The sequence below is a fragment of the Ailuropoda melanoleuca genome, chromosome 20 (genome assembly GCF_002007445.2).
Source record: "Ailuropoda melanoleuca isolate Jingjing chromosome 20, ASM200744v2, whole genome shotgun sequence".
Lineage (NCBI taxonomy): Eukaryota > Metazoa > Chordata > Mammalia > Carnivora > Ursidae > Ailuropoda > Ailuropoda melanoleuca.
Window position 1 is genome coordinate 29,543,165 of NC_048237.1, and position 12,111 is coordinate 29,555,275.

General features: G+C 36.7%; 1 protein-coding gene across 1 annotated transcript in view; it reads right to left on the bottom strand.

Moving 5' to 3' along the window:
• Positions 1-10,161: 10,161 nt before the first annotated feature.
• WDHD1 (WD repeat and HMG-box DNA binding protein 1) overlaps positions 10,162-12,111 on the bottom strand; it is a 57,820-nt gene continuing 55,870 nt past the window's right edge. Inside the window, exon 22 of the mRNA XM_034648685.1 lies at positions 10,162-10,961. Within this exon, the coding sequence (XP_034504576.1) occupies positions 10,761-10,961 (201 nt within the window). The 3' untranslated portion in view covers positions 10,162-10,760. The remainder of the gene's footprint in view (positions 10,962-12,111) is intronic.

Genomic DNA, 12,111 nt, shown 5'->3' on the forward strand with positions numbered 1-12,111 from the left:
GATTTTTCCGTATTTCATTGGCTAGAAGGCTCTTAGACCAATTGCCAGTAAAGAAGAATGGCTTCTATCAGTTACCTGTTGCTGTTACAAAACAAAATGAGGGTTCCATTAAACTAAGTAAAAGGGGTATGACTGTTAGGTGGGTAACTGACAGTGTCTGTCTCTGTAACCTTGTTATCCCACACAAATTAGCAATAACTCATCTTTAACCTGCAGATGCCATCAGGCTCTGTTGGACCCTATATTAATTTTTATTTTCTTTTTGGAGCAGTTCTAACTATTTATAAGCAGTAATATTCTGTGACTAAGTCTTTCTTAGAGGTCTTCCAAAGAACAAAGAGAAACTTAATTTAAAAATAAATAGAATGGGGCACCTGGGTGGCACAGCGGTTAAGCATCTGCCTTCGGCTCAGGGTGTGATCCGGCATTATGGGATCCAGCCCCACATCAGGCTCTTCCGCTATGAGCCTGCTTCTTCCTCTCCCACTCCCCTGCTTGTGTTCCCTCTCTCGCTGGCTGTCTCTATCTCTGTCGAATAAATAAATAAAATCTTTAAAAAATAAATAAATAAAAAATAATAATAAAAATAAATAGAATAACTCAGTCCATCTTGGTGATTATCATATGGGCTCATTGACACTTTTTATAAATTGAAGATACATTATGGGATCTTATTGATCTTATTTTTCTTACTTCATGTTTTGCTATTTCATCATTTAGGGGATTCTTTTATCATACCCTTCAATTTTTTTCTAGTTATATTTTAAAAAGCAATTACATTATAAAGAAATGGAAAAATGATGGAATCACCTAAAAGGATGATGCAAATCAATGGTTAAAAAAAAAAAGTTTATCCTTCAATTTTCTTATTGCATTGCCCAAAGTATTGCACTAGTTTTCAAGAAGGAATAAAGGACTGGAGGAAATATTTACTTGTTCTCAGAGAACAAATTGAGATTTCAGAATTTCTCATTCTCCAACCATAGTAGCAAAGGAAAAAGATTGACAAGAGGAGATGTTTCAAAATTATTAGATGAATCAGAAGATAAATGCAAAGACACAGATAGCAGCACACAGACTCTAATGATGGTGGAATTGATCCTATAAATGAAATCTCAGATTATGAGTTTTCAGATGATGGTGTTACCGATGAATTTTGTCAAACTCAAAAATCAATAAGGGACCTATATATTTCTAGGACAAAAAGGAAATGTGGCATTTTCATTCAGACACTCATTCATTTGACAGGAAGCATCTTATGTTTACACAATATTTTGTGACAAAAACCTGGACTCTCTTGCTTTGCTAAAAGGATATATGATGGTATTCTTTTTATCTTTCTTTTTTTTTTAAAGATTTTATTTATTTATGTGACAGAGAGACAGCCAGCAAGAGAGGGAACACAGCAGGGGAGTGGGAGAGGAAGAAGCAAGCTCCCAGCGGAGGAGCCCGATGTGGGACTCGATCCCGGAACGCCGGGATCACGCCCTGAGCCGAAGATAGACGCTTAACGACTGCACTACCCAGGCGCCCCTCTTTTTATCTTTCTTATTGTTGTACACTAATATTCATTTGAAGTGGTTTGTTATGTATAAATTCTTGTTAACATTCCTAATAAGGTTTTTTTTTTTTTACTTACTATCCCTTTATTTTTCTACAAATTAATCATCACTTTAAAATGGTATAATGAGTATTATTCTTGGTGTATTGACAAAGATCATTCAGATTACCCAGTTGTGGGCTCCGAATCCTTTATCAGTATCAATGAGGAAAACATTGTTTAGGGGAGGCACTGAAGATACACAGAAATAGGTCTGCTCTTAAAGAGCTTATAACCCTTTTAGGAGTCAGGAATATAAATCCTCTCCCATGAGCTACAAATGCCACGTAGGGTTTTTCACTGTCAACTGTAGGATATCCTCAGCTATTTCTCCCCATCTTCCCCTAATGTTAACACCTTTAACAATTATAGTAGAATATCAAAACCAGGAAATTGACATTGGAACAATCCATTCAACTTATTCAGATTTTGCCAGTACAGATTAGTGTGTGTGTGTGTGTGTGTGTGTGTGTAGCTCTATGCAATTTTAACACATATAAAGCCTCGTGAAACCATCACCATGATGAAGATACTCAACTGTACCAGCACCACACGACTTGCTTTATAGCCATGTCCCTCCCCTCCCCATCTTTAACTCTGGCAACCACTCATCTGTTCCCCAACTCTATTATATTATTTTATGAATATTATATAAATGGAATCATACGGTGGAATGGAAAATATCCTTTGAGACTGGCTTTTTTCAGTCAGCATAATTTCCTTGAGATTAATCCCAACTGTTGCATGTGTTAATAGCTTGTTCCTTATTGTTGCTGAATAGTGTACCATGATATGAATATACCATCGTTTGTTTTACCAGTTAGCCATGAAGGGACATCTGGATAGTTTCCAACGTGAGGCTATTAAGAACAAAGCTGCTATGAACGAGATATTCCCATGTGAAGCAAGTTTTCATTTCTCTGGGGTAAGTGCCTCAGATGGCAATTGCTGGTCATATAGTAAGTCCATTTTCGTTTTGGAAGAAAATTGCCAAATTATTTTCTAGAGTGGTGGTACCATTTTACATTCCCACCAACAATATATGAGTGATCCAGTTTCTCTACATCTTCACTTGCATTTGGTGTTCTCACTGTTTTTCATTTTAGCTGCTCTGATGTGTGTGTAATGGTGTCTCATTGTAGTTTTAATTTGCATTTCTCTAATGGCTAATGAGACTGAACATCTTATCATGTGTTTGCCATCTGTATATCCTCTTAGTGAAATGTCTGCTTATGTCTTTTGTTCGTTTTGTAATTGGACTGTGTGTTTTGTTTTGTTTTTAATGCTGAGTTTAAGAGTTCTTTATATTTTCTACACATACCCAGCTACTATTTTTAATCAGCTGCTATAGCATTTAATTTGAGGGAGAAATGATGTCATGAAGAGTCTCTATCTCATTGAACCACACGAATACTCCTCCCTCTTTAGAAAAACCATCCATATCAATTCCAATCCAGCTGTTTTCATCAAGGAGCACTCTTGGGGGTGGGGGGTAGTTTCCAACCCTAGGCAAAGCATTTCATTTGCCATTAATCTGCTCCACACTCTAAAAATTAGAGTGCCAGCTCTTCATCCTTCTTTCTCTAGGGTTTTTGTTATCAGAGCCCCAAAGCCGCTGAGATAATACTGACATGGCAATTTTTCTGTTTGTTTTTAATTTTTTCCCCTACTTTTCCACGTTCACTAGATGGGTTTCTTCTGTCCATTCATTTCTCTGCTTCCGCATAAGTTTAGCTTTCTCCTGCTATGACTATAGCACTCCCTTCTACATGCCTATGCAGCTCAGTTCCTCACCTTAACTGATTCTGCTTCTGGATCCAAATTCCAGGGTTCTGGGAGAGAGACTGGACCCCTGAGTATTGGGGTGAGTTGTGTACTTCTAGTGCAGCTATGGCCTGGGGAAGTGAAGTCCAGGGGCAAGTGATATGTGGCTATCGTTCTGGGGCTGTGGCCTGTGCAGGTTCTCTGAGACTGAGAAGGAGGTCTGAGCAGAAAATTATTGTCATCTTTATTAGAACGACCAGAGGGAAAGAAAGTCAGAGAGGTTAAGTGGTTCCCAGAGCCATATAGCTCCAGCAGTAGAGGCGGAAGAGGCAGGCTATAAACCCTAAGCCTCTCGGGCTCGAAAGCTTGCACTGTGTCGACTATGCCAACCATCTACCAACACGGTTCCTGCCCTTGAAAACCTGGGTCTCTTGGTGAGATCAACACGTATCCACCATTACAATAGAGACCCATGAATTCCAACAGAGAAATATACCAGGAGAAAACAGAAAACAGACATCTATTAAATGAAATACAACTTATAATTGAAAGAACAATAGCATCATTCCTTTTTAAATAAGTTTTCTAGTAGTTTAAATCCATGCTTATTTTATTATCCTCCTCATCAAAATACTTTAGTGTGCTTATGAGTTCTTGGGTGACATGGTTCACTGACATATAAAGTTAATTCCACAAAGTGACAGAAAAAAGCAGAATGACACAAATCTCTCTAAACAAGACACATGCTTTTATGAAATTTTTGTCCTTTAATAAGCATTAACTAACTTTCTAATGTTAAATCAATGGTATATCCTTAGAATTAAGTCAATGGGATCACTAAATTGTCTTTTTTTTTTTTTTCACACACTGTGAAATCTGACCTACTAAAATTTTTACTTAGGAGTTTTCATCCATGTTCATCAGTGAGATTTTGTTTATAATTTTCCTTCTAGAACTTTGTCAGTTTTCGATATTATGGCTATGACAGCTGCTATACTCAATAATTTGGTAAGATTGGAATTTTTACTTGACTGTTGATAGAATATGTTTCTAAATTCATCTAGCTTGGGGTGCCTGTGTGGCTCAGTCAGTTAAGCATCATGGGACTCTTAATTTTGGCTCAGGTCATGATCTCAGGGTCATGATTTCAGAGTCGTGGAACACAGCCCCAGGTTGAGCCCCTCATCACATCGGGCTCTGCACTCAGCAGGGAGTCTGCTGGAGATTCTTCCTCTCCCTCTGCCCCTGCCCCCACCATGCTCTCTCTCTCTCTCAAATAAATAAACCTTAGAAAAATAAATTCATCTAGCTGGTATTTTCTTTTTGAGAAGAATTTTAAATATAGACTAAATTTCTAAAATTGGTTAGACTATTCAGATATTCCTTTCTTCAAATCAGTTTTTTAAATAACTTCGTAGAAGACATCCCATACAGTCACACACTTAAAGTATACAATTCAGTGGTTTTTAGCAAATCACAAAGTTGTGCAATCACTGTCACCATCCAATTCCACAACATTTTCGTCACTCCAAAAAGAAACCTTGTACCCATTAGCAGTCACCCTTTCCTCTTAATCTGTACCCCTAGGCAACCACCAAAACACTTTGTCTCCATAGATTTGCCTATTCTGGACATTTCATACAAATGGAATCAGAGTACATGGTCTTTGACTGGCTTCTTTCACTTACCATGTTTTCATATTTTATCCATGTTCTAACATGTACCAGTACTCCATTTCCTTTTATTGCCAAATATTCCATTGTATGGATACACCACCTTTGGTCCATCCATGCATCCCACGATGGATGGACATTTGGATTGTTTTCACTTTTTGGCTATTATAAATAATGGTGCTCTGAACATTCATGTACAAGTTTTTCTGTGGACATGTGTTTTCATTACTCTTGGATTTATACCTAGTTGTGAAAACACTGGGTCATATGATAACTGTATGTTTAACCTTTTGAGGAACTACTAAACCACCATTTTCAATTCCTACATTCCAGTATCTGAGGATTCCAATTTCTCCATATCCTCCTCACGAACACTTGCTATTGTCCATCTTTATCATTATAGCCATCTTAGTGGGTGTGAAGTGATATCTCTTTGTGGTTTCAATTTGCATTTTCCTGCTGGCTAGACACTGAGCACCTTTTCATGTGTTTTAGGCCATTTGTGTATTGTCTTTGGAGAAGTGTCTATCCCTTAGCAGATATTATTTGCAAAAAAATTTTCCCATTCTATGGCTTTTTTTTTTTCACTTTCTTGATGGTGTTTTTGAAGCACATGTTAAATTTTGATGATGTTGACTTCATCTAATTTTTTTCTTTTAATTCCAGTTACTTAACATACAGTGTAATATTAGTTTCAGGTATACAATATAGTGATTCAACAATTCCATATATATCACCTAGTGCTCATCATGACAAGTGCACTCCTTAATCCCTATCACCTATTTCACCCATCCCCCACCCACATTATCTTTTCTTTTTGTTGCTTGTGTTCTTGATGTTATATCTAAGAAACCATTGTTCAATCCAAGGTCACAAAGATTCACACTTGTTTTCTTTTAAAAATTTTGTTTTTAGCTCTTACATCTAGGTCTTGATCCATTTGGAGTTAATTTTTTTTTAATTAAAAATGTATGTATGTATTTGCATGTATCCAGTTGTCCAACCGCCATTTGTGGAAAGAACTATCCTCTCCCCATTGAATTGTCCCTCCAACTTTGTCAAAAATCAATTGACTGTAAATGCGAGAGTGTATGTCTAGACTCTCAATTCCACTGCATTGATCTATAGGTCTAGTCTCATGCCAGGACTTCATTGTCTTGATTGTTATAGTTTTGTAGTAAGTTTTGAAATTGTGAATCCTCCAATTTGTTCTTTCTTTTTCAAGGCTATTTTGGCTATTCTGGGTTCCTTGAATTTCCATATGAATTTTAGGATAATCATGTCATTTTTTTTGGCAAAAAAAAAAAAAAAAGCCAGCTGGGGTTTTGATAAGGAGTGCATTGAATCTGTAGATCAGTTTGGGGGGTACCTTTTTAATAGCACAATGTTAAGTCTTCTGGTCCATAAATACAGGATGTCTTTGCATTTATTTAGGTCTTCTTTCATGTCTTTCAAAGGTGTTTTGTAGGTCAGGGTATAAGTTTTACACTTATCTGTCAAATGTATTTTTTTTTAAAGAGTTTATTTATTTATTTGACAGAGATAGAGACAGCCAGTGAGAGAGGGAACACAAGCAGGGGGATTGGATGTCAACTGTATTTCTAAGTATTTTAGTCTTTCGATGTCTTTAGTCAGTTTTACTAAGCTCTGCTTTTGTAGGTGCTTATTTCATCAAAATTTTCCAATTTGTCATAAAGCTATTTGTAATAGTCCTGAATTAGTCAGTGTTCAACCAGAGAAGCAGAACCAGTAGGAGAAATATATTAGATTTATTGCAAGGAATTCATTCACACAATCGTGGAGACTGGAGGGCAAGTCTGAAACCCTAGATCCACGGTAGACCTTCAGGAAGGGCAAGCAGGAAATCTGGCTTGAGCTGAAACTGTTTTCCACAGGTGTAATTTCTTCTCTCTCGGGACAGCCTCAGTTCTGCTCTTCAAAGTCTTTCAAACGATTCAATCAGGTCCATCAAGATTATCTAGGACTAGCTCACTTACCTAAAGTCACCTGATTATAATACAATCTATAAAATACCTTCATTGCAATACATAGGTTAGTGTTTCATTGAATAACTGGCAAATCTGGCCTAGCCAATTGACACATAAAACCGATCATGATAGGTCTCTTTCAAAAATCTGTACCATTTGTAATTAATACATTCCTTTTCATTCCTAGTATCACTTATCTCCCTTTTTCTATTATGATTAAACTTGCCAGATATTTTTCTAATTTGTCTTTCAAAAAACCAACTTTTGGCTTTCTGATTCCATTTTGTTTATTTTCAATTCCATCAGTTTTTGCCCTTTATGATACAGCTCCAGAGAAGATAGAAATTGGTATCAACAACAGGACCATTACCAGCAAAGGGCGGCACTTTAAATTTTAGGCCTGAGTTGTTTTGTTTTCTTTTGGATTTTGGGTTGTTGTGTGTGTGTGTGTGTGTGTTTTACACCATTTGGGACCATGAATTTGGATAGCACATCTATGTGAAAGAAAAAACACATGCACAAAAGAAAGCTAATGACATACACCAAATGTTAACAGTAATTATCTCTGGTTATTAGGATTGGGGGTGATATGCTTCCTTATTCTTCCCATATTAAAAAGTATGTACTTCTAGGGCCCCTAGGTGGCTCAGTTGGTTAAGTGTCCGAATTCGGCTCAGGTCATGATCCCAGGGTCCTGGGATCTGGCCCCGCATCAGGCTCCCTGCTCAGCAGGGAGTCTGCTTCTCCCTCTTCCCTTCCCCTTGCTTGTGTTCTCTCAAACAAATAGAATCTTAAAAAAAAAAAATGTACTTCTATTGTAATGTATAGATATGTTGAATCACTATGTTATACACCTGAAACTAATATAGTACTGTATGTCAACTATACCTGAGCAAAAAAAAAAAAAAAAAAAAAATGTATGTACTTCTAAATAAACACAATGCAGGATTTTTTTAAAAAAAATTTTCAAGGCAGGATTCTTGATTGATACTAGACTGGGTAGCGGGGGGAAGGCTAAAGGATACTTTGGGGGAAATTTTAATATGAAATGCATCTTAGGCAATATTCTTCTGTTAAATTTCTTTGGTATAATAATGATATTGTGGTTACATAGAAGAACGTCTTTGTTCTTAGGGGACACATGTCGAGGCACTGAGGGGTGAAATGTCACAATGCACGTTTCAAATGGCTTGGCAAAAACCCTATCTATAAGCATATATTGCAAAATGTCAATAGTAAGTCATACTACATGAGAAGGCTATATTATGTTCAGTGTACTACTTGAAATTTTCTGTAGATTTGAAAATTTTCAAAATGAAAACCTGAGGAAAAATTACATACTTCTATAATAAAGCAGTTGGAAAACAAAAAAGACCTATAAGACAACCAGTCACTGATTAAGATACTTTCTACATGGATGGCTCCCATCCTTTTGTCTATGGGGATCTGTTCCATGTTAATGACAGTGGCTCACCACAGGGTGCTGCACTGATAAGATAGGCTGTAGATTACACCACAGCCCCCAGAGTTGGCAGGCATAACTCACTGCTCACTCACCCTCTGGAATAATCAGAGGATGCTCTTTTCATGAATACAGAGTATTAAAATAGCTTCTCTGAGAAGTTTTTACTACTGGAGAATGAAATTAAGCAAATCATTATATTTCACAGCACATAAGCAGCTCAGAATAGGCAATATTATTGATATCATGACAGTGGTTAGTATATTCATTTCCATTTTCATTTTCCCACCTTAAGTCTCAATTCTCCAAAAAAATTTCTTTTTAAAGGTTTAATCTTATAAAGCAAAGGAATAAAGATAATGTTTCTTGGTTTCCAAGTTTGGATTCATAATTTAAACCAAGTCCAAAACTAAGAGATTAAAACCACTTTTTTTTTTTTTTTTGCAAATCCTTAGTATTATCAGGTTCCTATGGAACTGTAATATAACACTGAAGGATTACATCCCATGTACAATAAATAGAGGAAATAAAAAAATGCATGTCTACAAACATGTTTTCAAAAGTATTATAAACTTTTTTTTTTAAAGATTTTATTTATTTATTTGAGAGAGAGAGGGAACACAAGCAGGGGGAGTGGGAGAGGGAGAAGCAGGTTTCCCGCCGAGCAGGGAGCCCGATGCAGGGCTCGATCCCACGACCCTGGGATCACAACCGAGCCAAAGGCAGACACTTAAGCACTGAGCCACCCAGGCGCCCCTATAAATAAACATTTATCTCAGGTTCTTGAAATAAAAATTCATACAGTATTCAGAATGAAACCAAATAATGAAGCAACATGAAATAGCCAATAGCATAACTAATAATAGCTGACATTTATATAAAACATCACTGTGTACTAGGAACTAAGTGCTTTTATTTCATTTAATTCTCAGAACCCTAAAGTAGTACTATTAGTATACCCATTTTACAGATGAATGGTCAAAGGCTACAAACTTGTCCAAGGTTTATTCAGCTGGTAGGTACTACAGTGAGTCTTCAGACCCAGGTTGTTTGGCTTTGAAATCTGTACTCCTAATCACTGCACTATAATGTCTCTCTATACCAGCTACTAATTAAAAAATCAGAAATGTATTCTTTCCTAACCTTAGTCATCATGATAAGGAATGTCTTTGGCTTCTACACATCTGAATTTTCAACATATTATGTTCCTTCCAACATACAAAGCCATCCTCAATTCTGAGCCACCTGATTTTATTTTACTACAATCACCCTCCATCCCCACCCCCATGTACTCTACTTTCATTAAGTGGCTGCATTTGTATTAAATTCTGCTTAGAATAATAACCAAAAATGTATGAAATAATTAAATCTTGTTTGTTCAAAATTAAAGAGGAGTTAAACACTTTCCCTAACTCTTTACTCTCTTATCAAGGCTTCAAAGAACTGCTCAGGAAAGTACTGCTGATGATGATAACTAGAGTATCTTACCACGAACACATTATGCCCCGGGCTGAAATACTATCAAAACAGTATTCTCAATCTTCTTTTCCATGTGTATGATGTGTAGCAGGATGGCGGTGGTGGTGGAAATTATGGCAATAAATATAAACTATATTTTCTAGAAATATTTGTTTCATGGAAATACAATGTTAAGACCACAGCAAGCTAAATATGGAAATCTGAAAGTCATTTATTTTTTAAAAACCAGGCAATACAAAGATAATTGAAAGCCATATATTAAGAAATTAGTGAAACAAAAGAAAAAAATCTCATCTACAAAATTATTACACGTTTGGGGTCCATATTAAAAACCTAGTCCAGTAGAGTCTAAGGTAACAAACGCAGAAGAGTCTATGATAACAAACAAACTTCTGTAGTTCTTCTCAGTACATGACATAAACCAAATGAGGAAACCGCGTGAGGGTACCTCAGTGCTCAGAGTTTTGAAGACCTTGGCTTTGATGATTTTGAAGGTAAGAAACAAAATCAAACTGGCTTCCACTGGGACATGCCAGTGGCTTCAAGTCAGTGACTAATCACAATGTTTCTGAATATACTTCCATTTGGGGGCAGAGCAACTGCAGAGTGACGGTTTTTACACATGCCCTGTTAACTACACCAATATAATTACTACATTATCTTATAAAGACAAATAGTTGTCACTAAACTCTTTTAAAAATATATAATGAGTTTTCTAAAGTTTTTTTTTTTAAGTCCAGTTTCATCGATGATGAGTAAAAAATCCATTACCTACTTTCCTACTTTCTTTAACTCTATTCCTGCTTAAATGCAAAAGCTGACAGTTTCTGATTGGTAGAAAGATCTAAAGATTTTTGCTTTTTAGGCAAATTCAGATTCTCCTTTGCTTTTTCTTTCTCATTTTCAGTTTCATGACTTTCATCAATCACATGTTTTCGCTTCTTTGCTTCAGCTCCATCACTTGTAGTCCCTCCTTTGGCCTTGGAAGCCCATGCCTTTGTAAAAACATGGGAGGAGAAAAGATTTTTAGGCAATAACAAAGAAATAGGAAGGAAATGATTGCCTTACTTTTCCAGGTAACAATCCTGTATATAAAAAGCAGTATTAAAAAAAAAAAAGGCGGCATAATTAGCACTTGAATTGTTAAGCTAATCATTAAGGGTTCTCATTGTTAACAAATCTCTTATTACTTAATTGCAGAGCATGTTAAAAAACTTATATTGTACCTCTAATATTTCAACCTAAACTCTGCTGCATTTAACCATATTAAGTGCAAAATACTATAACTACAGGTACTTTTTAAAAAATGAAACTTTTTGAGATTATTCACATGCAGTTGTGGGAAATAATACAGAAGGATCTCACGTACCAGTTTCCCAGTTCCCCCAATTGTAGCATCTTGCAAAACTAATGTAATATCACAACCAGGGTGCTGACATCAATACAATCCTTCCTTTTTTTTTTTTTCTACTCTCATGTGTGTTTTTTTGTTTTGTTTTGTTTTTTAAGATTTTATTTATTTATTTGACAGAGAAAGACAGCCAGCGAGAGCGGGAACACAAGCAGGGGGAGTGGGAGAGGAAGAAGCAGGCTCCCAGTGGAGGGGCCTGATGTGGGGCTCGATCCCGTAATGCTGGGATCACACCCTGAGCCGAAGGCAGTTGCTTAACGACTGCGCCACCCCTCCCATGTGTGTTTTTATATTTAATTCCAATGTAGATTCCACGTTCGAGATAAAAAACAGTTCCATCACTACAAGGATCCCTCATGTTGCCCCAAAAACTACACTTCTCACCCAGGCCCCAATTTCTGGTAATCCATACTCTGTTCTTCATCCCTATCACTTTGTCATTTCAGGAATGACGTTTCAGATATTCTTTTAGGACTGGCTTCTATTCACTAAGCAAGAATCTTACAAAATTCAATCATTTCCATCTGTCTCTTATTGATTGATTGATTGATTGATTTTTTAAGTAGGCTCCATACCCAGCATGAAGCCCAATGTGGGGCCTGAACTCACAACTCTGAAATCAAGACCTGAGCAGAGATCAAGAGTTGGATGCTTGGGGCGCCTGGGTGGCACAGCGGTTAAGCGTCTGCCTTCGGCTCAGGGCGTGATCCCGGCGTTATGGGATCGAGCCCCAC